The 26,441-nt window shown below is 46.7% G+C and overlaps 1 protein-coding gene across 1 annotated transcript in view; it reads left to right on the top strand.

Annotated features, from left to right (window-relative positions):
- Positions 1-15,800: 15,800 nt before the first annotated feature.
- The window catches only part of oxct1a (3-oxoacid CoA transferase 1a), a 50,531-nt gene continuing 39,890 nt past the window's right edge, over positions 15,801-26,441 (top strand). The window contains exon 1 of the mRNA XM_059644967.1: positions 15,801-16,136. Coding sequence (XP_059500950.1) covers positions 16,068-16,136 — 69 coding nt within the window. The 5' untranslated portion in view covers positions 15,801-16,067. The remainder of the gene's footprint in view (positions 16,137-26,441) is intronic.

Here is a 26,441-nt window from a genome sequence, read left to right as displayed (position 1 = left end):
CTACCTGTTGCTGTGAGATGTTGTTGTCAGGGTTGTTACCTGTTGCTATGGGATGTTGTTGTCAGGGTTGTTACCTGTTGCTATGGGATGTTGTTGTCAGGGTTGCTACCTGTTGCTGTGAGATGTTGTTGTTAGTGTTGGTGCCTGTTGCTATGGGATGTTGTTGTCAGGGTTGTTACCTGTTGCTATGGGATGTTGTTGTCAGGGTTGTTACCTGTTGCTATGGGATGTTGCTGTCAGGGTTGCTACCTGTTGCTGTGAGATGTTGTTGTTAGTGTTTGTGCCTGTTGCTGTGGAATGTTGTCATCAGGGTTGGTGCATGTTGCTGAGATGCTGTAATCCCTGATCGTCGTGGTGACGAGCACCAGGGGATGTTGCCAACTCCTTCTCTTATTGGCTACACTTAGTGACACGTTTGGAAGCATCATGGTTTTTGACCAATCTTAGGGCTCTTCCCCCTTGTCATATGCCGAGTAATCTAGCTATGTGTCCAACTTAACCTAGGGATAGAAGTAGGCCATTCGGCCCATCAAACCTTCTCCACGTTTCAACGCAATCATAGCTGATCAAACACTTCAATGCCTTTGATCAACCACATCCCATAACCTTGTACACCATTGATCATCAGAAATCTATCAATCATTACCATAAGACCATAAGACATAGGAGTGGAAGTAAGGCCATTCGGCCCATCAAGTCCACTCCGCCATTTAAATCATGGCTGATGGGCATTTCAACTCCACTTCCCCGCACTTTCCCCATAGCCCTTGATTCCTTGTGAGATCAAGAATTTGTCGATCTCTGCCTTGAAGGCATCCAATGTCCCGGCCTCCACTGCACTCCGTGGCAATGAATTCCACAAGCCCACCACTCTCTGGCTGAAGAAATGTCATCTCATTTCAGTTTTAAATTTACCCCCTCTAATTTTAAGACTATGCCCACGGGTCCTAGTCTCCCTGCCTAACGGAAACAACTTCCTAGCGTCCACCCCTTCTAAACCATACATTATCCTGTAAATTTCTAGTAGATCTCCCCTCAACCTTCTAAACTCTAATGAGTACAATCCCAGGATCCTTAGCCGTTCATCATACGTTAAACCTACCATTCCAGGGATCATCTGAGTGAGTCTCCGCTGGACACGCTCCAGGGCCAGTATGTCCTTCCTGAGGTGTGGGGCCCAAAATTGGACACAATATTCTAAATGGGACCTAACTAGAGCTTTATAAAGCCTCAGAAGCACAGCGCTGCTTTTATATTCCAACCCTCTTGAGATAAATGACAACATTACATTCGCTTTCTTAATTACGGACTCTCCCTGCAAGTTAACCTTTAGAGAATCCTGGAGCAACACTCCCAAATCCCTTTGTACTTCTGATTTGCGAATTTTCTCACCGTTTAGAAAATAGCCCATGCCTGTATTCTTTTTTCCAAAGTGCAAAACCTCACATTTACTCACATTGAATTTCATCAGCCATTTCCTGGACCACTCTCCTAAACTGTCTAAATCTTTCTGCAGCTTCCCCACCTCCTCAGTACTACCTGCCTGTCCACCTATCTTTGTATCATCGGAAAACTTTGCCAGAACGCGCCCAGTCCCTTCATCCAGATCATTAATGTTAAAGGTGAACAGCTGCGGCCCCAACACTGAACCCTGTGGGACACCGCTCGTCACCGGTTGCCATTCCGAAAAAGAGCCTTTTATCCCAACTCTCTGCCTTCTGTCAGACAGCCAATCCTCAATCCAAGCCAGTAGCTCATCTTGAACACCATGGGCCCTCACCTTGCTCAGCAGCTTCCCGTGAGGCACCGTATCAAAGGCCTTTTGGAAGTCTAGATAGATAACATCTACTGGGTTTCCCTGGTCTAACATACTTGTTACCTCTTCAAAGAATTCTAACAGGTTTGTCAGGCACGACCTCCCCTTACTAAATCCATGCTGACTTGTTCTAATCTGACCCTGCACTTCCAAGAATTTAGAAATCTCATCCTTGACAATGGATTCTAGAATTTTACCAACTACCCTGGTTAGGCTAATCGGCCTATAATTTTCCATCTTTTGCCTTGATCCTTTCTTAAACATGGGAGTTACAACAGCAATTTTCCAATCATCTGGGACTTTCCCTGACTCCAGTGACTTTTGAAAGATCACGACCAAAGCCTCTGCTATTTCCTCAGCCACCTCCCTCAGAACTCTAGGATGTAGCCCATCGGGGCCAGGAGATTTATCAATTTTTAGACCTTTTAGCTTTTCTAGCACTTTCTCTTTTGTAATGCCTACCGTACTCAACTCTGCCCCCTGGCTCTCCCTAATTGTTGGCATACTACTCATGTCTTCCACTGTGAAGACTGACGCAAAGTACTTATTAAGTTCTTCAGCTATTTCCTTATCTCCCATCACTAGCCTTCCAGCATCAATTTGGAGTGGCCCAATATCTACTTTTGCCTCTCGTTTGTTTCTTATGTATTGAAAGAAGCTTTTACTATCATTTCTAATATTACTGGCTAGCCTACCTTCATATTTGATCCTCTCCTTCCTTATTTCTCTCTTTGTTATCCTCTGTCTGTTTTCGCAGCCTTCCCAAACTTCTGATTTCCCAGTGCTCTTGGCCACTTTATAGGCTGTCTCTTTTTCTTTGATATATTTCCTGACTTCCTTTGTCAGCCATGGCTGTCTAATCCCACCCCGGATAATCTTTCTTTTCTTTGGGATGAACCTCTGTACTGTGTCCTCAATTACACCCAGAAACTCCTGCCATTGTTGCTCTACTGTCTTTCCCGCTAGGCTCTGCTTCCAGTCGATTTTCGTCAATCCCTCTCTCATGCCCATGTAATTACCTTTATTTAACTGTAACACCATTACATCCGATTTTGCCTTCTCTGTTTCAAACTGCAGACTGAACTCTACCATATTATGATCGCTGCCTCCTACGTGTTCCCTTACTTTAAGGTCTTTTATAAAGTCTGGCTCATTACATAGCACTCAGTCCAGAATAGCCTGCTCCCTTGTGGGCTCCATCACAAGCTGTTCCAAAAAGCCATCCTGCAAACATTCCATGAATTCCCTTTCTTTGGATCCACCGGCAACATTCACCCAATCCACCTGCATAATGAAGTCCCCATGATCACCGTGACCTCTTTCTGACATGCCCTGTCTATTTCTCGGTGCATCTTGCGCCCCTGGTCCTGATCACTGTTAGGAGGTCTGTACATAACTCCCATTATAGTATTTTTGCCTTTGTGGTTCCTCAATTCCACCCACGCAGACTCCACATCTTCTGACCCTATGTCATTTAGTGCCGTAGATTTAATTCCATTCTTAACTGACAAGGCAACCCCATCCCCTCAGCTACACCTCCCTGTTTTTTCGATAAGTTGTGAATCCTTGGATGTTTAACTACCAGTCCTGATCTCCCTGAAACCATGTCTCTGTGATGCCTACCACATCATAATCATTCAAGAGGATTTGTGCCGTTAATTCATCTACTTTGTTGCGAATACTACGAGCATTTAGATAAAGTGTGTCTTAATGCTAGCTTTCTTATCATTATTAGAGAGATTGGAAATCCCAAGATGTCTTAAGTTTTCCTTCCTTTTTGCTGTATTCCTAGTCTGCCTTGAGCTTAAATCCACATGTACACATGCTACCTTCAACATATAGACATTCCCTGGGTTCTGGAGTCTGTGCAAATTAACTTATACCCAGGTTGAAACACAATACAAAGCAGCCCTTTGCAAGTACAGAGAAGTTTGTTGGATGTTTAAAATTACACTCCTGTATGGGATTGTCTTCATAAGAAAGAGTATTCTTAAATCAGGATCTCGTGTGCTCAAAGACTGTGCTTCTGTAGCCAAGTGTAGTAGAGAATTCCAACAGTTTACAACATCCTGAATAAAGAAAATCTTCCTGTCACAGACCTAAATGACATGCCTCTCATTTTTAAATTACATCCCTGGTTCTAGCCTCCTCAGCCGGGACAGACATCTCACCTTCATTTACCCTGTAAAACCACCATGTGCTAGTCAGGATTAGGAGACTGTTGTTCCGAATTTCGTTTTCTTTCTGTAATGCTGGACCTTTCATTCCTATATTTTCTAAGATCTTGTAACTGAAGAAGCTGTACCTAGGTACCTTTGTGCCTAAGATGGTACAGTAAATGGCAACTTGTAAATTATTCACTATACTCATTTGAGCATGTGACAATAAAGCTAATTCAATTCAATTCAATTAAGAGCCTAATGATGACCAGGACATCATTGTCGATTGCAGTAAAAACCCACCTGGTTCACTAATTCCTTTAGGGAAGGAAACTGCCATCCTTACCTGGTCTGGCCTACATGTGACCCCAGACCCACAGCAATGTGGCTGACCCCTTAACTGTCCTCTGGGCAATTAGGGACGGGCAACAAAAGCTGGCCCACATCCTGAGAACCGTACACAGCATGCCAGGTGCAGTCTAACCACACTCCTATACAAGTGAAGAAAGACTTCACTATATCTGTACTGAAAATCTCTCATAATAAAGGCAAACTTTCGATTTGCCATCCTAATACTCTGCACTCTTCGTACTAATGGTATGGTAGGTTTAACGTTTGATGAACGGCTAAGGATCCTGGGATTGTACTCATTAGAGTTTAGAAGGTTGAGGGGAGATCTAATAGAATCTTACAAGATAATGTATGGTTTAGAAGGGGTGGATGCTGGGAAGTTGTTTCCATTAGGCGGGGAGACTAGGACCTGTGGGCACAGCCTTACAATTAGAGGGGGTAAATTTAAAGCTGAAATGAGATGACATTTCTTCAGCCAGAGAGTGGTGGGCTTGTGGAATTCATTGCCACGGAGTGCAGTGGAGGCCGGGACGTTGGATGCCTTCAAGGCAGAGATCGACAAACTCTTGATCTCAAAAGGAATCAAGGGCTATGGGGACAGTGCAGGGAAGTGGTGTTGAAATGCCCATCAGCCATGATTTAAATGGCGGAGTGGACTTGATGGGCCGAATGGCCTTACTTCCACTCCTATGTCTTATGGTCTTACGATCTTATGATCTTAAAGTGGATAACCTCACACCTCCAAATCACTGATATATTGTGAGCAGTACTTTGTGGTACTCCACTAGACACAGGATGTCAACCTGAGGATTCCAATTTATCGCTACGCTCTATTTTCTGTTAGTTAGTCATTCGTCCATGCCAGTACATTCCCTCCTTTCTCATAGGCTGCAATTTTTGAACCTCCTACGGGAGACCTTATCAAAAGCTTCTAAAAATCCAAATATACCAGATCCATTGATTCCCTATATCCATCTTGTTCATAACATCCTCAAAAAACTAAGTTTGTCAAACATGGTTTTCCACTCACACATCAATGCTGACTATGTTCAATCAGCAGATTATTTTATCAAAGTGTCTGTTTGTCACATCTTTGATGACAGATTTTAGTAATTCCCCCATGACAGATGTAAGACTGATGGATGGATAACTACCTGTGTTCTCTCTTGCTCCCTTTTAACTAGTGGAATGGCATCTGCTGCCTTCCAATCTCCAAGAATTGTTCTAGAATCTATTAAGTTCAGGAAGATAATCACTAATATGTCACCAATCTCTATAGCCACCTTCCTCAACACTCTGCGATATAAAACCATCAGATCCTGGGCATTTATCAACTCTCAGCTCCATTAGTTTCCCCAGTACCACTTTCTAACTGATGCTAATTTCCTTCAACTACTCATTCTCCCTCATCATGCTAACTCTGAGACATTTCTTGTATCTTCCTCAGTGAATGTGCCTCTGTCAGTGATGGCGCCAGTGCTTGATAACGCTGGTATACTTTGGTGATTTGCCACTGAGAGGATTGTGGTGTTTGTACTTTAGTTCCCATCATCTGATGCAGATAATGGGTCATAGGTGAAACTGAAGATTGCTGATCTTCTTTTCTCGATGACCCATGTTTCACAGCTATACTGCAAGGTACATAGAACACCAGGCTCATAAACCAACATCAGGCTCCTAACCATTAGCTTGGTGTTACTCTCTGAATGTTTAATATGTCAACCGATCGTGGTAGCTGCTTTCTCTGAATGCGTGTTGAGTTCTGCATCACGTTACACATTGTCAGTCACTCTTTCAAACAATTTGTGTTTAATGACAGTCAGCAACTACACAGAAAGGTGGTCACTGTAGAGCCAGGGCCACATGACTGTGGCACAACAGTTTGTATACTAAGAGTACAATTAGATTTCTCCAAATATTTCACTTGTCATAAAGTCCTTTTTTAAAAATGCAGTTGTAATTTGTGCCAGTTCTTAATATACTTAGTCACAACAAAAATTCACTCATTAGTAATGAAGTGTTAACTTTAGTCAGTTCCATTTTCATCTATGCACATATGTCACACGTATCTATACAGTGTGCTCTCCTAGTTGTACACGTGCGTGGTGTCATCGATTGTTCCTGGGGTAGCGGCTGGTCTTCCTCCTCCAGGGAGGCTTGTCATTATGACAAGTGCAGTTGCTGTAGCAACTGTTGTTGTTGAACCATTTGTATTGCTGGGGGACAGTGATGGTCAGTTTGAACTCTGTGCAGGTAAAGGAGAAACTACACCAGGCTCATTTAGAACATAGAACATTATAGAACATGGAACAGTACAGCACAGTACAGGCCCTTCGGCCCTCGATGTTGTGCCGACCTGTCATACCGATCTGAAGCCCATCTAACCTACATTATTCCATGTACGTCCATATGCTTATCCAATGATGACTTAAATGTACCTAAAGTTGGCGAATCTGCTACCGTTGCAGGCAAAGCGTTCCATTCCCTTACTACTCTGTCAGTAAAGAATTAGATTTTTGTTCCGCAGCTGTCAGAGACAGGTAGCACAGTGGCTCAGTGGTTAGCACTGCAGCCTCACAGCGCCAGGGACCCGAGTTCAATCCCACCCTCGGGTAACTGTCTGTGTGGAGTTTGCACATTCTCCCCGTGTCTGTGTGGGTTTCCTCCGAGTGCTCCGGTTTCTTCCCACAGTCCAAAGATGTGCAGGCTGGGTGGATTGAACATGCTAAGTTGCCCGTAGTGTTCAGGGGTGTGTGGGTTATATGGGGATGGGTTTGGGTGGGATGCTTCAAGGGGCAGTGTGGACTTATTGGGCCGAAGGGCCTGTTTCCACACTGTAGGGAATCTAATCTAATGTTTCAGTCAGTCATATTCCCCACATATAGTTAAGGAGGTGATTGCTCCACCTGGACACATAAACAGGATTTTATTGCGAGCGTTGAATAAATGCTCTCTGACTGGCCCTGACAAGGAGCTGACAGTCTGATCAAAGTGAAATTTGACATTCTCTCATTTTCACCCCGACATTGTTACTCATGTCTAGCCTGTGCTTTTCAGCATTGGAGAATAGTGTGGGTGCAGTGTGACAGTTCTTGGTCTATTTGCCAGGCCAGCAGTACGTATGGGCCTCAACTCAAAGACTGTATTATACAAGACTGTGCTGCATTAGATCCTCACAGAGTGCTTTGCTGATGTTCACTGCTGCTTTGGCCATTCCATTGATTGGGATAGTGTGGAGATGATGTTGCTATGAAACAGCTTCAGTCGTACACACTGAGACTCATTGTTGCTCATTGTAATGACTGAAATGCTGCATAATGTCTGGAAATGCCATGTAATGACTGGAAGGTGCTGTGAAACAGCATCACTGCCACCAGCAGCCTAACTTCAGCACTCTGAATTGTGGGAAGGTCATGCTTCCTGTAAGACCATCCATGGTTTGTCTGCGATGTCATATGTTAATGTGGCATTCATTTCAGGCTCTGCGCTGATGGGCTTCTTGACTTATGTTTAACAATGACAGCAAGCTTCTTGCCCTCCTTTGACTTGACGCAATTTGAGAATGAGAGGTCATAGTATTAGGATGAGGGATAGTAAATTTTAAAATGGAGATGAGGAGAATGACATCACCCAAAGGGTCATGAATCAATGGAATTCATTAGGCCAGGGTGTGGTGGCTGCTGGGATACTGAATAAATTTAAAGAGGAGATAGACATATTTTTGATTAGTAATGGAGTTAAAGTGTTATGGGGAATTGAGGCCAAGATGAGGACAGCTATGATCATTCTGCATGGTGGAACAGGCTCATGGAGCTCAATGGCCTACTTCTGCTCTTAGATTTTAATGTTCTTATGTTTTAATACTGTGATTGCCTGCACAGATGGTCTTCAGCATCTCTTTTCCCATCTCCTTTGGAATAATGACTCTATTTCTGCTGTACAAGTTTATGGGATGGCGATGGCCTAGTGCTATTATCACTGGACTGTTAATCCAGAGACCCAGATAATGTTCTGGGGGACCTGGGGTCAAATCCTGCCATGGCAAATAGTGGAATTTGAATTCAATTTTTAAAAAATCTGGAATTAAGAGTCTAATGATGTTGGTGAATCCATTGTCGATTGGAGAAAAAATCCATCTGGTTCACTAATGTCCTTTAGGGAAGGAAACTGCCATCCTTACCTGGTCTGGCCTAGATCTGACTCCAGACTCACAGCAATGTGATTGTCTCTTAACTGCCCTCTGGGCAATTAGGGATGGGCAATGAATGCTGCCTGGCCAGTGACACCCTTATCCCATGAATCAATTAAAAAAAACAAGATGCCATGTTGGGTCATATCTGGAGCCCAAATAAGATCCATTAGCAATAGGTGTGCCCGTGGTATTTTCACATGATCCATTCACCAGCTTGTCCTGCACAGTTATGTTACGTTGCGGCATTTGTTTTAGTTGACATCATATAACCTCTGTACTGGTTGTTTTTATTCTGGTGAAAGTTGGATCTTGTTCTGACTCTCAGTCCCACTGCCATGTATGTGTAAATACTTGCTCTCTGGTGAGAAACAAGCGAAAACTTTGCTTCAATCTTTCACAAACGGTCACACTGTTTTCACACCAATTGGTCCCACTCTCTCTTGCCATGTCTCTGCCCTGACTGGCATCTAGGTGAAGTCCTTTCTCTCTCAGTCCATGGGTCTGGAGTCAGTCAGTTGACACTTCAATACTGTTGAAGTCAGGTTTATGTGATCCTCGCTCAGACACTAACACCAAATTCTGATTGTAGTCTGGGATGGCTCCTTCTACTGTGTCTCCACATGCTGACATGAGCAGATCCTCCCCAACAGTAGCTGTTCCAGGGGATCACTGCTTCTCACTGGCTGTGCTGACACTCCTCAGGAACAGTGGAAATATCAATCGCCAACACACCTATCCGTACTTCCCAAAGGGGTTCCAGAATGTGGTTAGAAACTACTGCTTTCATCCAGCTTGACTTGAGCTTCCTTCATATCAAGGAGACAAAGACAAGACTTGTGCCTTGGCAAGTTGTAGCAAAAAGGCCTCAGTGCTCGGTGTGGGACAGTGAGAGCTCTGCTCAGCTTTCCAGAGATTCTTCAGCTCAATGTATGCTTTTGGTGCTTTCCAGGCAGTTGCACTTCTCCCAGGCTGTTCACCCAGTCGACAAGAGCTCTCACATTTCTCATTCCTCCATTCTGTCTTCAATTCCTCATTCTTGTCTTTCAGGATGGAGCTGACAAGAACTGGAATTCTCCCCACTGCTGACACCGCACTCGACTCACACTCTCAGTCACTTCAAGGTGATTCTGTCCAGGAAAGACAGTCAAGGCCTAGCAAAATATCTTTGTCATCTCTTGGGATCGCTTTACTGGCCTGTGACATACTGTCAATCTCATCTGGGGAGAGGGAGAGATGATGGCCTAGTGGTATTATTGCTGGACTGTTAATCCAGAGACCGAGATAACGTTCAGGGGACCTGGGTTCAAATCCTGCCACGGCAGATGATGGAATGTGAATCCAATAAATATCTGGAATTAAGAATCTAATGATGACCATGAACCCATTGTCGACTGTTGGAAAAACCTATCTGGTTCACTAATGTCCTTTACAGAAGAAAACTGCCATCCTTCCCTGGTCTGGTCTACATGTGACTTCAGACCCACAGCAATGTGGTTGACTCAACTGCCAGTTAGGGTTGGGCAATAAATGCTGCCTGGCCAGTGATGCCCTCATCCCATGAATGAATAAAGAAAAGAATTTGGGGCATGTGTGGGGTTACAGCCCACACTGTTAACTGGCCTCAGCTGGGGGTGGGTCAATCTTGTTTAATGTGCACTGTCTAGAATTGCAGATCATCCTTTTCTCTGGATCGGTCTCTGCACTTCTCCTTTGTCTTGAGGCAAGGAGTTAATCATCTTATTCTTCTTTTTAACACCTCCATTTATGTGCTTTTCATTGCTCTGTAAAGCTCATTAGCAACAGAGTCAACCTGACATCTCCCCTTAGTGCTGTCCTCCTGCACTCATCGTTTAACACTCCTCAGGGCCAGTTTTCACCGTCAGATCCAATGATGCCAACCCTCTGTATTGTGAGTATTGTCAGAATCAACAGTTGCCATCTCTTCACCTGTCAGTTTGGGGTTTTGCTTCTTTCTGGTTGAACGCCGATAGACCAAGCAATAAAGAGAAGCTGCATAGAGCTGGGATGTTTTCTTTGGAGCAGACAAGGCTAAAGTCGATCTGATAAAGGGGTATAAAATTGTGAAGGACGTGCATTATCGACCAGGTAGCCTAGACCCTAACTCTTTTTAATTTCAAAGATAAATGTAAGATGCCGTGTTCCAGATGCAATTTAATTGGTCAAACTACTTGATGTTGAGCAAAACAGAATTTATTCAAATACTATAGTTAAAACACGATAAAATAAGAAGAACTGAAATAACTGTACTGGAAAACTTAACAGAATAATAGATACAGCAACTACTACTAATTAATTGATCCAATATAGTGACATCCCACAAATACACCCTTGACATAAGGCAAATTCAGAAACAGATTGTCTTACATGCAGTTCTCCAATCCAAGAGGAAAGAACATGAAAGGACAATTCTGAGAGACCAAACTCTAGCTTTTAGCTGTAACAAACACAGAAGTGGCAGCTTTCCATAACCGAAGCAGCTTCTGCTGAAAGCTAAAGATCCTGGTTTTATGTAAGATCGACCACACTCGTTCAGGCTGCTTCTATTGTTACAATTTTTACAAACCCAAGGTTCACGTTGTTTATCTTCTAATATGGCACTTGTCACCTGTCCCCCAATCTCTCTCAAAAAGAAGTCAGGACAAACTCATGCCTCATTAATCCACAGCAGCATCAAACATGGACAGGGTAGATAGAAAGCAGCTGTTCCCCTTTAAGGGTCATGAACAAGACGGCCTGATTTTAAAATGAAAGGCAGGAATCTTAGAGGGAATTTGAGGACTTTTTTTTAGATAGAGGGTGGTGGAGTCTGGAATGTGCTGTTTGGGAGAGTAGCTGAAGAAGAAAACCTCACAACCTTTAAAACATTTGTGGGTGAGCACCTGAAGTGTCATAACATTTGAGACTATGGACTGTGTGGGAAAGTGAGATTAGCGTAGACAAGACGGCACAGATTAAATGGGCTGAAGGGCCTTTTCAGTGCTGTGTGACTCTGAAAATGCAGGAATGACAGAGACAGTTACTCAGCTTCTTGGAGTTACGGCAAGACCTGCCTCATTTTTCTTCACTCTGTGAGAGGAACAGAGTAAGATTAGACTGGGTGGGGTATTAAAGGGAGTGGGGAGTGAGGGGGGAGAGAGAGATTAGGCTGGGTAGGACATTAAAGGGAGTGGAGACAGAGGGGGGAGTGGGGAGTAGGGAGTGAGGGGAGAGTGGGATTAGACTGGGAGGGATGTTACAGGGAGCGGGGAGTGAGGGGGAGAGTGGGATTAGACGGGGAGGGATAGTAAAGGGAGCGGGAAGGGAGGGATTAGACTGGGTGGGGATATTACAGGGAGCGGGGAGTGAGGGAGAGAGTGGGATATTAAAGGGATTGGGGACTGAGGAGGAGAGTGGGATTAGACTGGGTGGGAATATTACAAGGAGCAGGGAGTGAGGGGGGAGAGTGGGACTATACTGGGAGGGATAGTAAAGGGAGTGGGGAGTAAGGGGAGAGTGGGATTGGACTGGGTGGAATATTAAAGGGAGCGGGGAGTGAGGGGGAGAGTGGGATTAGACTGGGTGGGATATTAAAGGGAGCAGGGAGTGAGGGAGAGAGTGGGATTAGACTGGGTGGGATATTAAAGGGAGCGAGGAGTGAGAGAGAGAGTGGGACATTAAAGGGAGTGGGGACTGAGGAGGAGAGTGGGATTAGACTGGGAGGGGATATTAAAGGGAGCGGGGACTGAGGAGCAGAGTGGGATTAGACTGGGTGGGATGTTACAGGGAGCAGGGACTGAGGAGGAAAGTGGGATTAGACTGGGTGGGGATATTACAAGGAGCGGGGAGTGAGAGAGAGAGTGGAATTAGACTTGGTGGGGATATTACAAGGAGCGGGGACTGAGGGAGAGAGTGGGATTAGACTGGGTGGGATGTTACAGGGAGCGGGGACTGAGGAGCAGAGTGGGATTAGACTTGGTGGGGATATTACAAGGAGCAGGGACTGAGGGAGAGAGTGGGATTAGACTGGGTGGGATGTTACAGGGAGTGGGGACTGAGGACCAGAGTGGGATTAGACTGGGTGGGGATATTACAAGGAGCGGGGAGTGAGGGAGACAGTGGGATTAGACTGGGTGGGATGTTACAGGGAGCGGGGACTGAGGAGCAGAGTGGGATTAGACTGGGTGGGGATATTACAAGGAGCGGGGAGTGAGGGAGACAGTGGGATTAGACTGGGTGGGATGTTACAGGGAGTGGGGACTGAGGACCAGAGTGGGATTAGACTGGGTGGGGATATTACAAGGACCGGGGAGTGAGGGAGAGAGTGGGATATTAAAGGGATTGGGGACTGAGGAGGAGAGTGGGATTAGACTGGGTGGGAATATTACAAGGAGCAGGGAGTGAGGGGGGAGAGTGGGACTATACTGGGAGGGATAGTAAAGGGAGTGGGGAGTAAGGGGAGAGTGGGATTGGACTGGGTGGAATATTAAAGGGAGCGGGGAGTGAGGGGGAGAGTGGGATTAGACTGGGTGGGATGTTACAGGGAGTGGGGACTGAGGAGCAGAGTGGGATTAGACTGGGTGGGGATATTACAAGGAGCGGGGAGTGAGGGAGACAGTGGGATTAGACTGGGTGGGATGTTACAGGGAGCGGGGACTGAGGAGCAGAGTGGGATTAGACTGGGTGGGGATATTACAAGGAGCGGGGAGTGAGGGAGACAGTGGGATTAGACTGGGTGGGATGTTACAGGGAGTGGGGACTGAGGAGCAGAGTGGGATTAGACTGGGTGGGGATATTACAAGGAGCGGGGAGTGAGGGAGACAGTGGGATTAGACTGGGTGGGATGTTACAGGGAGCGGGGACTGAGGAGCAGAGTGGGATTAGACTGGGTGGGGATATTACAAGGAGCGGGGAGTGAGGGAGACAGTGGGATTAGACTGGGTGGGATGTTACAGGGAGTGGGGACTGAGGACCAGAGTGGGATTAGACTGGGTGGGGATATTACAAGGAGCGGGGACTGAGGGAGAGAGTGGGATTAGACTGGGTGGGATGTTACAGGGAGCGGGGACTGAGGAGCAGAGTGGGATTAGACTGGGTGGGGATATTACAAGGAGCGGGGAGTGAGGGAGACAGTGGGATTAGACTGGGTGGGATTGTTACAGGGAGCGGGGACTGAGGAGCAGAGTGGGATTAGACTGGGTGGGGATATTACAAGGAGCAGGGAGTGAGGGGGGAAAGTGGGACTATACTGGGAGGGATAGTAAAGGGAGTGGGGAGTAAGGGGGGAGTGGGATTGGACTGGGTGGAATATTAAAGGGAGCGGGGAGTGAGGGGGAGAGTGGGATTAGACTGGGTGGGATATTAAAGGGAGCAGGGAGTGAGGGAGAGAGTGGGATTAGACTGGGTGGGATATTAAAGGGAGCGAGGAGTGAGGGAGAGAGTGGGACATTAAAGGGAGTGGGGACTGAGGAGGAGAGTGGGATTAGACTGGGAGGGGATATTAAAGGGAGCGGGGACTGAGGAGCAGAGTGGGATTAGACTGGGTGGGATGTTACAGGGAGCAGGGACTGAGGAGGAAAGTGGGATTAGACTGGGTGGGGATATTACAAGGAGCGGGGAGTGAGAGAGAGAGTGGAATTAGACTTGGTGGAGATATTACAAGGAGCGGGGACTGAGGGAGAGAGTGGGATTAGACTGGGTGGGATGTTACAGGGAGCGGGGACTGAGGAGCAGAGTGGGATTAGACTGGGTGGGGATATTACAAGGAGTGGGGAGTAAGGGGAGAGTGGGATTAGACTGGGTGGGATGTTACAGGGAGCGGGGAGTGAGGGGGACAGTGGGATTAGACTGGGTGGGAGATGGGGGCAGTGGGGGCTGGTTGCCTGCTCTCACAAGTTTGTTGGCATCTCACGCCAGCAGCAGGCTCTGCCTCACCCCAGGCCCAGGCACTTTGCTGGGGTGGGCGGGAGTGGGGGCGATTGTTTCCAGAGACTCCATCCCCCTGACAGCCTGATGCTGCGGCCCGCTCTATAACAGAAGGGTTCAGGTTTTCTGTGTTGCTCCCCCTCGATGCTGTGGGAATGGACCGGCTCCTCCCTGCACCTTTTTGTTTTTGTAAAACCAGGCCGTTTTGTTCATCTCAATAAATCCCATCTGCCCAGTTTGCTCTGTATTCTCCAGTCCCTTTAGTTTGTTCTCCATGTGTAGGTTATACATGACCCAACATGTTCACAGTGTCCTCAGCTCACTCCGAACTCAGGCCCAGGCCAGTGTGCCTCATCTCCCTGCTTCATCGTCACTCAACATTCTGCCACTTTCATCTGTTCCTTTCACAGCGATTTTGTTTTTACACAATCATGGCTCACTGTGTATATTTTGATTTCTACACTCATTTATCACTGCCTCCCCACTCATCACAGCAACGTAACATACCTGTAACTCCTAAAGCTGCACTCAGCCTTCTGCCAAGCGAGCACGTGACTGAGTGAGTGGAGGTACTCTCAGTTCAGAGAGAAATCAGGTTTTATGGAAAAATTTAACTATTTCATGGGATGTGTGAAACACTGGTGAGATTCCAAATCCTAACTGCCTTACTCGGCCATTTCTGAGGGCAGTAAACATTCGCCCATGTTATTGTGGGACTGGAGTCACATGTAGGCCCAGACTGGGTAAATTCGGAATCTGAAATAAAACAGCATGTGCTGGAGAAACTCAGCTGGTTTGGTGATATCTGAACAGACAGAAAAAGAGTTAATGTTTCAAGCCTAGTGTGACTCTTCAGAACAACCCCATCCTGAACCTGCCATCAGTCCTGAGGAAGGGTCACCAGACCCGAAACGTTATCTCTGTTTTTTTGCCTTCACAGATGCTGCCAGCAACTTCTGTTTTTATTCCCATCCTGAACCTGCCACGTTTCCACAGTGCTCTCTGTAGCTAAATTAAAAAACATACTGGCTCCCCACCAGCCACCCGAACCTCAGACACCCCTCCACATAAACACACACACACACACTCACACCTCGTCCCCAAACTCCCCCCTCAAACACACCCTCCCACCCCACAACCCCCACCTGCTCCCCCACCCAACCTCCCTTCCAAACCCCAGTCCTCCCCCCTCACCCCACACCTCCAGCTCCCCCACCCCTGCGCAAACTGTCTCTGTCTCTCACACAGACACACACACATACAGACACAGTGTTAATTGAACTCCAGCCTGTACACAGTAAGCCCTGGCTGCTCTGGGCTTTGATTGACAGTTTAAGGGTGCGCACTGTGAAACGCAGCAGCACCAATGTTGCTCTGGCATGGTTTCAGCCCGTTCGTGGGGGGGGGGGGGTGATTTATATAAACAGAGCAGATGCAATGCAGAGCAGGTTTGCAGGAAGTTGCTGTGCATGGTGGCAGGTTCTGCTTCCTGAGGTTTAAGAGGGCTGTGTGCTTGTTTTGCAGCCTTAGCGAGTTGCTTTTTATAGTCACAGCTTCTCTCTCTCTCTCTCTCTCTCTCTGTGGGAAACTGCTCAGGCTTTCCGACCTCAGTTGCTGAGCTGGAAGTATGGCGGCTTACTGCAGCACGATGCTGCGAGTATCTAGGAGAGGGTTACCTGCAGGGACCTGGAACCAGGTGAGAGCACATGGTGCAGGAATGGTTGGGGGATCTCTGTCTGCTAGTCCCTCTGTGTAAGGGCAGCGTAAAGACTGGCGCATACCTGGAACTGAGCCTGTTCTGAGGGGGCTGCTTGGGGGCAAGCTCACAGCACCCCCTCTGTACTTCGAATGCTTTAAGTGCCTGCTTTTAGTCTTTTTGAAAACATTTGTGAACAAAGCTGCAAAAAAGACTAAGAATTACGGGGTGACTGAGGAGGTGGACCCCTGCCTTTTTTTAAAATTACAAAATTGCTAAGACTCAAACCCAAGACAGTTGGAAAGGATCATTTCTATGGGGCCTACAGCTTTAGAATGTGTGTATGGTTTACCCAGATCGGGTTTCTTGCACAGTTTTGGGGGCGGTGGAGAAGCGAAAGATAGAGAGAGAGAGACAGAGTTTTCAGGGTTTCTGGAAGTAATAAACAGTAACTGAAGTTTTGGGAGGGAATCATTTTGAGGTCTGTGACCTTTTATCAACCTGAAACATTTGTGTGTTTCTTCTGTGTACTCGTCTGTCAGAGCCACCCAATTAGTTTTCACTGTGCCCTGACTCAGTCTTGTCTGAGAGGTGGGGGGGGGGGGGGGGGCGCGTGTGGAGAATACAGAGGAAGGATCACTCAACCCTAAGTGTCAACTGATTCCTCTTCACAGATGCTGCCAGCACCTGCTGGACTTTTTCAGCAATTTCTAATCTTGTTTCCTATTTACAGCACGCACAGTTCTCTCTGTTTTTATTTGGGAAATACAGAGTTTCGTTCAGGACTTTGGGTTGTAAAAGATTGGGTGGGATGGCCTGGGCAGGGGAGGATTGTGTAGAAATAAGTAGGAACTGCAGATGCTGGAGAATTTGAGATATCTATGGAGGATTGTGTATTCCAGTTTGCAGCCTGTTGAGGTTTGTTTTGGATTGAATTGAAACAGCCTAACATTAAATGTGGTTTAATTTGTAAATATTAACTCCCTTTGTTTATTACTCTTTCTTTCAAACTGAGCCAGAGTTGCAATCTTATAAACTTGTTAAGTGGCTGCTGGAAGAATAGAGTGTGGCTATCGCTTACAAAAGTTGTGCTTGTGCTGTGTTCATTAAGGACTGTTATTGTGAGGATCCCGCAATTGGATAGGATGCTGTTGTGATGGGGAGGGCGTAAATCAACATGCCCTCCTTGTTTTTATTTTCAACCTGCCCTGCTCCCCCTTTGGTTGGTCCTAAAAAATACGTTAACATTTTTGGCACACAACTGTGAGAACGAAGGACTCAACACAAGTTAAGGAGCCATTGGGCAAGATTTAGTTGAGTAAATGAAAGTGGAATTTTATTACTTTGACCAAAAATTTTAAAAGATATCATCAAATACAGGTTTTGGAAAAGAGAGTGGCTAGTATGCTGGGACGATAAAGACAATATTGTTTAAAACCAGAGATAATAGGAACTGCCGATGCTGGAGAATCCAAGATAACAAGGTGTAGCGCTGGATGAACACAGCAGGACAAGCAGCATCAGAGGAGCACAAAAGCTGACATTTTGGGTATAGACCCTTCATAAGAAAACCATTTTGGATTAGAGTCCGTGTTGTTACAGTTGAACCTGAGACAACAGCTGTCTGGTTGTGGTCTGGCATCCTCTGTGGCAGTGACACTTTTGTACTTCTGGATGTCTCTGAAGGTGTCTTTTCCTGTTTGTTTTAGTATTGATGTTGGCTTTTGAGATGATGGTGGTGATGAGGGACATGTAGTGGAGGTGCTGGTGTTGGATGGGGTGGACAAAGTCAGAAATTGTACGAGGTTACAGTCCCAACAGGTTTTTTCAAAATCGTAAGCTTTCATAAGATCAACTCCATTTGTCAGGTCACCAACTGACGAAGGGGCAGCGCTCTGAGAACTTGAGATTTCAAATGAACCTGTTGGACTATAACCTGGTGTTGTGTGATTTCTGATGAGGAGGGAATGTCAGGTGAGATTGCATGTAATGTCCAGTTCGTGTTTACACCCATCCATTTCTTTTTCTCTGCTCTGCCAAACAGCAACTGGAATATGGTTTGTAATTGATTCCAGAGTTTGACTCTGAGCCTTCCTGTTGGGTATTTGCAGACAAACCCTTTCATGACCCAGATATATAATTTCTTGTGCACGTCTAATTTAGTACAGGAGATGTGAACTTCTTGATGTCTGCCTCAATAGATTAGTTTCCATGGCTTTGGATAAAATGGAATTTGAGTTCAGTTCAGTTTAGTTTCAGTTTCACTCTTTTTACATGTTTTCTGTTATTAAAAATTAATTTCTTTGCTTCATTTTTGTCCTTTTATCTTTTGCTCTGATCTGGCTTACCTCAGTGTTCTGCCGTTCTTGTTTCTCTGGAACAACAGAGTCACCAGTTCAACCCCTGCTTCATGCCTGTTGTATTTTTTGCATTTCAGATTACGACACACTGATAGTAGGGTTTCTGTCCTCCCCTCTGTCTCCCTAATTTGCCTTCTGGTTTGTCTGACCTTTGCCACTTATTCAAGGTTAATACTTAAGTTTTCAGTGATGCTGACTATCACTAAGCCAGTTTTTTTCTCAGCAGTGCAGTCACATGCTCACCTGCTGCCTTAAACGTTGAGATGTGCTCTGCTGATTGCATTTCTGACATTCCTCACCCTGAATAAGTGAATAACTAATCAAACGGCAGGAGCTCCCTACTTGGGCATCCCTCAGATTGCAGCCTTGGCCCTTCCTCCTTACTGTGTTTAAATAGAGACTCTGTACAGTGTAAACAGAGACGTTCTCTGTGTTCTGGTGATGCCAAACCAAGAGAGCACTTCATTTGCTGTCTGGAGTTTGCACTCACCTCCGGTGAAACTGAAGCCTTACCTTTTGATCGATCGGATTAAACAGGATTCCGCAGCCTCCATTACAGACTAGGAACCCAGAGAAGTGTGTCTCACCAGGACAAAGCCAAACATTCCAGATTTGAAAGGATCTGATTTGAAGCTTGGAATTCTTATGTTTCCCCTGAATTTGGGAGGAGGGCGTGTTATTGACTTATGAACTTTTTAAGCAGGCTGCCTTTAATCAGGCTGATTAATGTGACACTCCCAGCCTCACTGTGCCACGTGCCCTGTTCCACACACTCCCATTTCCATGGGCACGTGTCCCACCTCCTGCACGTTCCAGCAGCTCAGATGAAGGAGGGGACAGGATGGAACTGAGGTTAAGACGTCTGTCAGTCCAAGACTGTACTTTGTTCGGACTCCCTGGATAATTCTCTCTAACCTCCTTTAAACTGAAAGTAAAGCCTCCTCAACACTGTCCACATCAAAAACTGCCAGGAAAGGGACTGCATGCGGTTAGATACAGTGTGAAGCTCCCTCTACGTGTTTTTTTAATGTGTCGTTTCTGTCCTTTATTGCCCCAATAACAGGGACATCATAGGGTTTGATAAAGAATAAAGCTTCCTCCACCTGTTTCAACCAAAACTGCCAGAACAGGGACATCATGGGCTTAGATAGAATGAAGACTCTCTTCTCTTTTAAATGTAAAGTGATGCTGTCTCTGTACTGTCCCCATCAAACTCCGAGGACAAGTGCAGACAGGGTTAGAGTCATGGAGTTGTACTGCATAGGAGCAAACTGTTTGGCCCAACTCATCCATACCGACCAGGTTTCCTAAACTGATCCAGTTCTGTTTGCCTGTGTTTGGCATCTGATGCTGCAGGGGGAGAAAGCTCCAGCCAATTCAGGCTCACCGTATAGCTCAAATACTCCAGTCTTGGTAATATCCTTTTAAATTTTTTTTGCATACTTTTTGATTTATGATTGAAGAATGTACTGAGATACAGTGTAAAGTATTGTTTTGTCTGTTATTCAGGAAAATTACACCTTACATAAGCACATTGAGGTAATAGGGCAGAAATAAAATGTAGTGTTACAGCTACAGAGAAGAAGCAGAGAAAGATCAACTCTTGTATAAGAGCTCTGCTCATAAGTCTGATCACAGTGGGGAAGAAGCTGTTCTTGAATCTGTTGGCACATGTTTTCAAACTATTGTAAGTTTTGCTCAATGGAAGAGAGTATCACCAGGGTGGGAGGGGATCTTTGATTGTGTTGGCTGCTTTCCTGAGGCCGACAGTCAATGGATGGAACAAAAACAAAGCTGCTGGAAAAGCTGAGCAGGCTGCCAGCAGCTGTGAAGGAGACAAAAAAGAGTGAATGTTTCGGGTCTGGTGCCCCTGCTTCGGAACAGGATGGAATGGACCGAAGGCTGGTTTAAGTGATGGACTGGGCTGTGTTCGCAACTCTAATTTCTTGTGGTTTTGGGCAGAGTAATTGCCATACCAAGCTGTGAGTATGGGTAGCATGCTTTCTATGGTGCATAAAACCTTGTCAAAGGCCTTGCTGGAGTCCATGTAGACAACGTCTATTGCTCTGTCCTCATCTGTTTTCTTGGCAACTTCTTAAATGTCTCACTAACTTGATTGAGTCTTAATTTCCCACATACAATGCCACGTTGACTATCCCTAATCAATTGCTGCCTGTCCAAATGCATGTATATCCTGTCCCTCCAATAAATTACTCACCATTGGTCTCAGGCTCTCAGGCCTACAGTTCCCTGATTTTTCCTGGCAGCCTTCCTTAAAAAATGGCACCGCATGCGCCATCTGCCAGTCTTCCAGCACCCCACTTGTGGCTGCCAGTGAAACAAATTTCTCTGCTAGGGACCCGGCAATTTCCTCGCCAGCTTCCCACCGTGTCTTGGGAGACACTTGATGCTGTGATACAGGTTAGATAGTGTGTAAATCTCCCTCCACACTCTCCCCATTGAACACTCCGAGGACAGGGACAGCACAGGGTGAGATACAGAATAAAGCTCACTGCATTACTCTAGGTCAAGTTGGCATAAGGAAGGAGGAAGTGTTGGGTATCCTACAAGGCATGAGGGTGGACAAGTCCCCAGTTCTGGATGGGATCTATCCCAGGTTACCGAGGGAAGCGAGAGAGGAAATAGTCGGGGCCTTAACAGATATCTTTGCAGCATCCTTAGACACGGGTGAGGTCCCAGAGGACTGGAGACTTGCTAATGTTGTCCCCTTGTTTAAGAAGGGTCGCACGGATAATCCAGATAATTATCGGCCGGTGAGCCTGACATCAGTGGTAGGGAAGCTACTGGAGAAGATACTGAGGGATAGGATCTATTCCCATTTGGAAGATAATGGGCTCATTAGTGATAGGCAACATGGTTTTGTGCAGGGAAGGTCATGTCTTACTAACTTAATAGAATTCTTTGAGGACGTGACAAAGTTGATTGATAAGGGAAAGGCTGTAGATGTCATATACATGGACTTCAGTAAGACGTTTGATAAGGTTCCCCATGGCAGGCTGATGGAGAAAGTGAAGTCACATGGGGTCCAGGGTGTGCTCGATAAATGGATAAAAAAACTGGCTGGGCAACAGGAGACAGAAAGTAGTAGTAGAAGGGAGTTTCTAAAATTGGAGACCTGTGACCAGTGGTGTTCCACAGGGATCTGTGGTGGGACCACTGTTGTTTGTGATATATGTAAATTATCTGGAGGAAGGTGTAGGTGGTCTGATCAGCAAGTTTGCAGATGACACTAAGATTGGTGGAGTAGCAGACAGTGAAGGGGACTGTCGGAGATTACAGCAGAATATAGATAGATTGGAGAGTTGGGCAGATAAATGGCAGATGGAGTTCAATCTGGGCAAATGCAAGGTGATGCATTTTGGACGATCAAATTCAAGGGCGAACTATACAGTAAATGGAAAAGTCCTAGGGAAAATTGATGAACAGAGAGATCTGGGTGTTCAGGCCCTGACGGTGACAACGCAGGTCAATAGGGTGGTCAAGAAGGCATATGGCATGCTTTCCTTCATTGGGCGGGGTATTGAGTACGAGAGTTGGCAGGTCATGTTGCAGTTTTATGAGACTGTGGTTCGGCCACATTTAGAGTACTGCGTACAGTTCTGGTTGTCACATCCCCTGTTCCCAATTCCTCCGCCTCTGCCGCATCTGCTCCCAGGATGAGGCATTCCACTCCCGCACATCCCAGATATCCAAGTTCTTCAAGGATCGCAACTTCCCCCCACAGTGATCGAGAACGCCCTAGACCGCGCCTCTTACATTTCCCACAACACATCCCTCACACCCCGCCCCCGCCACAACAGCCCCCAGAGGACGTCCCTCATTCTTACATACCACCCCACCAACCTCCGGATACAACGCATCATCCTCCAACACTTCCGCCATCTGCAATCCGACCCCACCACCCAAGACATTTTTCCATCCCCACCCTTGTCTGCCTTCTGGAGAGACCACTCCCTCCGTGATTCCCTTGTCCACTCCACACTCCCCTCCAACCCCACCACGCCCGGCACCTTCCCCTGCAACCGCAGGAAGTGCTACACTTGCCCCCACACCTCCTCCCTCACCCCCATCCCAGGCCCCAAATGACTTTCCATATTAAGCAGAGGTTCACCTGCACCTCTGCCAATGTGGTATACTGCATCCATTGTGCCCGGTGTGGCTACCTCTACATTGGGGAAACCAAGCGGAGGCTTGGGGACCGCTTTGCAGAACACCTCCACTTGGTTCGCAATAAATAACTGCACCTCCCAGTCGCGAACCATTTTAACTCCCCCTCCCATTCTTTAGACGACATGTCCATCATGGGCCTCCTGCAGTGCCACAATGATGTCACCTGAAGGTTGCCGGAACAGCAACTCATATTCCGCTTGGGAACCCTGCAGCCCAATGGTATCAATGTGGACTTCACCAGCTTCAAAATCTCTCCTCCCCCCAACGCATCCCAAAACCAGCCCAGTTCGTCCCCTCCCCCCACTGCATCCCAAAACCAGCCCAGCCTGTCTCTGCCTCCCTAACCTGTTCTTCCTCTCACCCATCCCCTCCTCCCACCTCAAGCCGCACCTCCATTTCCTACTAACCTCATCCCACCTCCTTGACCTGTCCGTCTTCCCTGGACTGACTTATCCCCTCCCTACCTCCCCACCTACACTCTCCTCTCCACCTATCTTCTTTTCTCTCCATCTTCAGTCCGCCTCCCCCTCTCTCCCTATTTATTCCAGTTCCCTCTCCCCATCCCCCTCTCTGATGAATGGTCTAGGCCCGAAACATCAGCTTTTGTGCTCCTGAGATGCTGCTTGGCCTGCTGTGTTCATCCAGCTCCACACTTCATTATATTGGAGATTGAGGGGGGACCTGATTGAGGTCTACAAAATCATGAGGGGTATAGACAGGGTGGATAGCAAGAAGGTTTTTCCCAGAGTGGGGGATTCAATTACTAGGGGCCATGAGTTCAAAGTGAGAGGAGGAAAGTTTAAGGGAGATATGCGTGGAAAGTTCTTTACGCAGAGGGTGGTGGGTGCCTGGAACGCGTTGCCAGCGGAGGTGGTAGACGCAGACACGTTAGCGTCTTTTAAGGGTGCATACATGAGGATCAATGGTCGGCACAACATTGTGGGCTGAAGGGCCTGTTCTGTGCTGTACTGTTCTATGTTCTATGTATTTGGACAGGTACATGGATGAGCAGGGAGCAAAGGGATACAGACTGTTAGAAAATAGATGACAGGTTTAAGCAGAGGATCTCAATCAGCGCAGGCTTGGAGGGCCGAAGGGCCTGTTCCTTTGCTGTAATTTTCTTTAATCTTTGTTCTATGCTGTCCTATCAATCACCGCTAATTTAAGTTTTGTGCTGTAATGTCAATCTCACGTGAACACAGCTAGTTGGAAAGGATTGACTTTCACTGTTCTGTTTGTCCTTTCTGCCCAGATTGTTATCAGTGCGCAATTTTGCCTGTTCTACTCATTTGTTTCGGGCTGTTTGGCAGCTCCTGACTGAGTAGTTGAAATGGTGCCCTGTCTTGTGACAGTGAGACTCGCTGATGAGCTGTGTAATGGGCAGGCTGTATTCGGCCATATCGGGGGTCACTGAGGATGCTGTTGGACTATGTGCCTGTCAAGCTCAGTGTGTCTTGTTCGGGTTGATTACTGCAGCTGGTGGGTCAATAAAAACCTTGTTCTGCATCAAACGGGGCTGCAAACGATGGACAAAGCCTGTCACCTTGACCTGTTGGCAGCAGCCCTGTGAGACTCCTGACTGATCAGGAAATTTTTTTATTGGCTGCAGATCAGACTGATAACTGTGTGCACACATCATTCCCACTTCTCTATGTTTACTTTGTGCAGCTCCCAGCAAGTGCCACATGGTAACAGAGTTATACTGACAGAGGCTCCCTTACCCCTGGTGTGAGGCAGAGACCTGTCCCCCACCCTCCCCCCTCCACACTCCTGCTGTGATTTCAATGTTTGGATTGAAATTTATAAGATCTTGCAGGGAGTTGACTGGGTGGATGTGGGAATGATGTTTCCTCTTGTGAGAATCTAGAATCAAGGTGTGTGTGAGTGTGTGTGTGCGCGCGCGCCTGGAGTGGTGGGGTAGGGGCTTGGGAGGGGAAGAGGGGTCACTTTCTGAAAATGATGGGGAGTGGGGATGGTGCCCACTTAAGACAGACGAAGAAACTCTTTTATTTTTTCTCTTGGAGGGTTGAGATTCTTCGGAATTCCCTCTCTCAAAAGACTGTGGATGCTTTATGACCAAGGGGATAGAAGATTATTAGGGATATGCAGGGATTATTCGGGATATGCAGGGATGTCGAGTTGAGTTGGGGTTGCCACAATCTTATTGAATGGCAGATCAGGCTGGAAGGGCCGAATGGTCTCCTGTTCCGTTTTTGTCAACCCAAGTAAAGGGACAGGCCTGGACGGAGTCCCTGGACCCTGTGTGGACCAGCTGGTGGGGATATTTGCTGACAGCTTCAATCTCTTTCCCCTGTACAAGCCAAAGTTACTCCCTGCTTCAAGAAAACCACTATCATCCTGTTACTAAGGAAAGCACATGCTATGTGCCGTTATGACGATCATCCAGTGGCACTGACCTCCATAATCATGAAGCGCTTCACGAGGCAGGGCGTAGCCCGTGTCTAGTTTCCCAGCTCGCCCCGATTGCCTACCGACATAGCAGGTCCGCAGAGGATGCCATGTCCCTGGCCCTGCACTCATCCTCGGAACATCTGGACGACAAAGACACTTGCATCAGGCTCTCGCTCGTTGACCACATCTTCCCCCTTCATCACCATAATTCCCTGACCCCCTAATCCAGACTGGTCTCCAAACTGTGTGACCTTGGGTCCTCACTGATTGCGGCCTAGGTAACTGCACTTCCTCCACTATAACACTCAACACTGGAGCCTCCCGAGGATGCATCTTCAGCCTCCTACTGTCCTCCCTGTACACCCACCACCATTGCCAAACTCTGAATGAGCACCAACTACAAGTTCACTGACAACACCGCTGTGCTAGGACCGATATCTATCGATGATGAAATCAGAACACAAAGAAGACAGAGGGTTCGGTGATGTGGTGCAGTGAGAACAATCTGTCTCTCAACATCAGCCAAACTAAAGATCTGATTATCAACTTCAGAAAGGAAGCAGAACACTCCCCCAACTACATCAATGGAGCTGAGGTTGAGGGTGGAGAGTGTTGAGTTCCTCGGAGTGACAATAACTGACAATCTGTCCCCGATTTCCCACGTAGATGTGACAGTCAGGAAGGTACAACAACACCTCTCCTTCCTCAGGCAGCTCAGGAAATTTGCCAAGTCCATAAGGACCCTCACCACCTTCTACAGATGCCCCGTTGAAAACATACTGTCTGGGTGTATAACGGCCTGGTACGGCAACCGCTCTGCCCAGGAGCGTGAGAAACTACAGAAGGTGGTGTACACATCCCGGACCATCACAGGAGCCAACCTTCCATCTATGGACTCCATTTACACGGCTCACTGCCACAGAAAGGCGGCCAACATCATCAAAGACCCATCGCACCCCGGTAATGATCTCCCACAGCCTCTTCCATCAGGCTGAAGGCACAGAATCCTGAACACACACACCAGCAGGTTCAGGAACAGTCTCTTCCCGGCTGTTATCAGACTGATGGATGTTCTCTCGAACTACAGATGATGCTGATCTTGCTAACATTGATCTCTCCTCATGAACATCCTGCATGACTCTTTTTTTTTCACCCAATGATCTGTATGTCCTTGCTTACAATGATCTGCCTGAACTGCTCATAAAAGATTTTCACTGTACTTGGGTAGATGTGACAATAAATAAGTCAAATTAAATCCAGTGCTCTGTTCAAGTGCTTTATAATGACAGCATTTATTGCTCATCTCTAGTTGCCCCTTCGAAAAGTTGAGAGTTAGCTGACT

Source organism: Stegostoma tigrinum, chromosome 3 (genome assembly GCF_030684315.1).
Source record: "Stegostoma tigrinum isolate sSteTig4 chromosome 3, sSteTig4.hap1, whole genome shotgun sequence".
Classification (NCBI taxonomy): Eukaryota; Metazoa; Chordata; class Chondrichthyes; order Orectolobiformes; family Stegostomatidae; genus Stegostoma; species Stegostoma tigrinum.
This window is presented reverse-complemented; position numbering and strand designations above follow the sequence as displayed.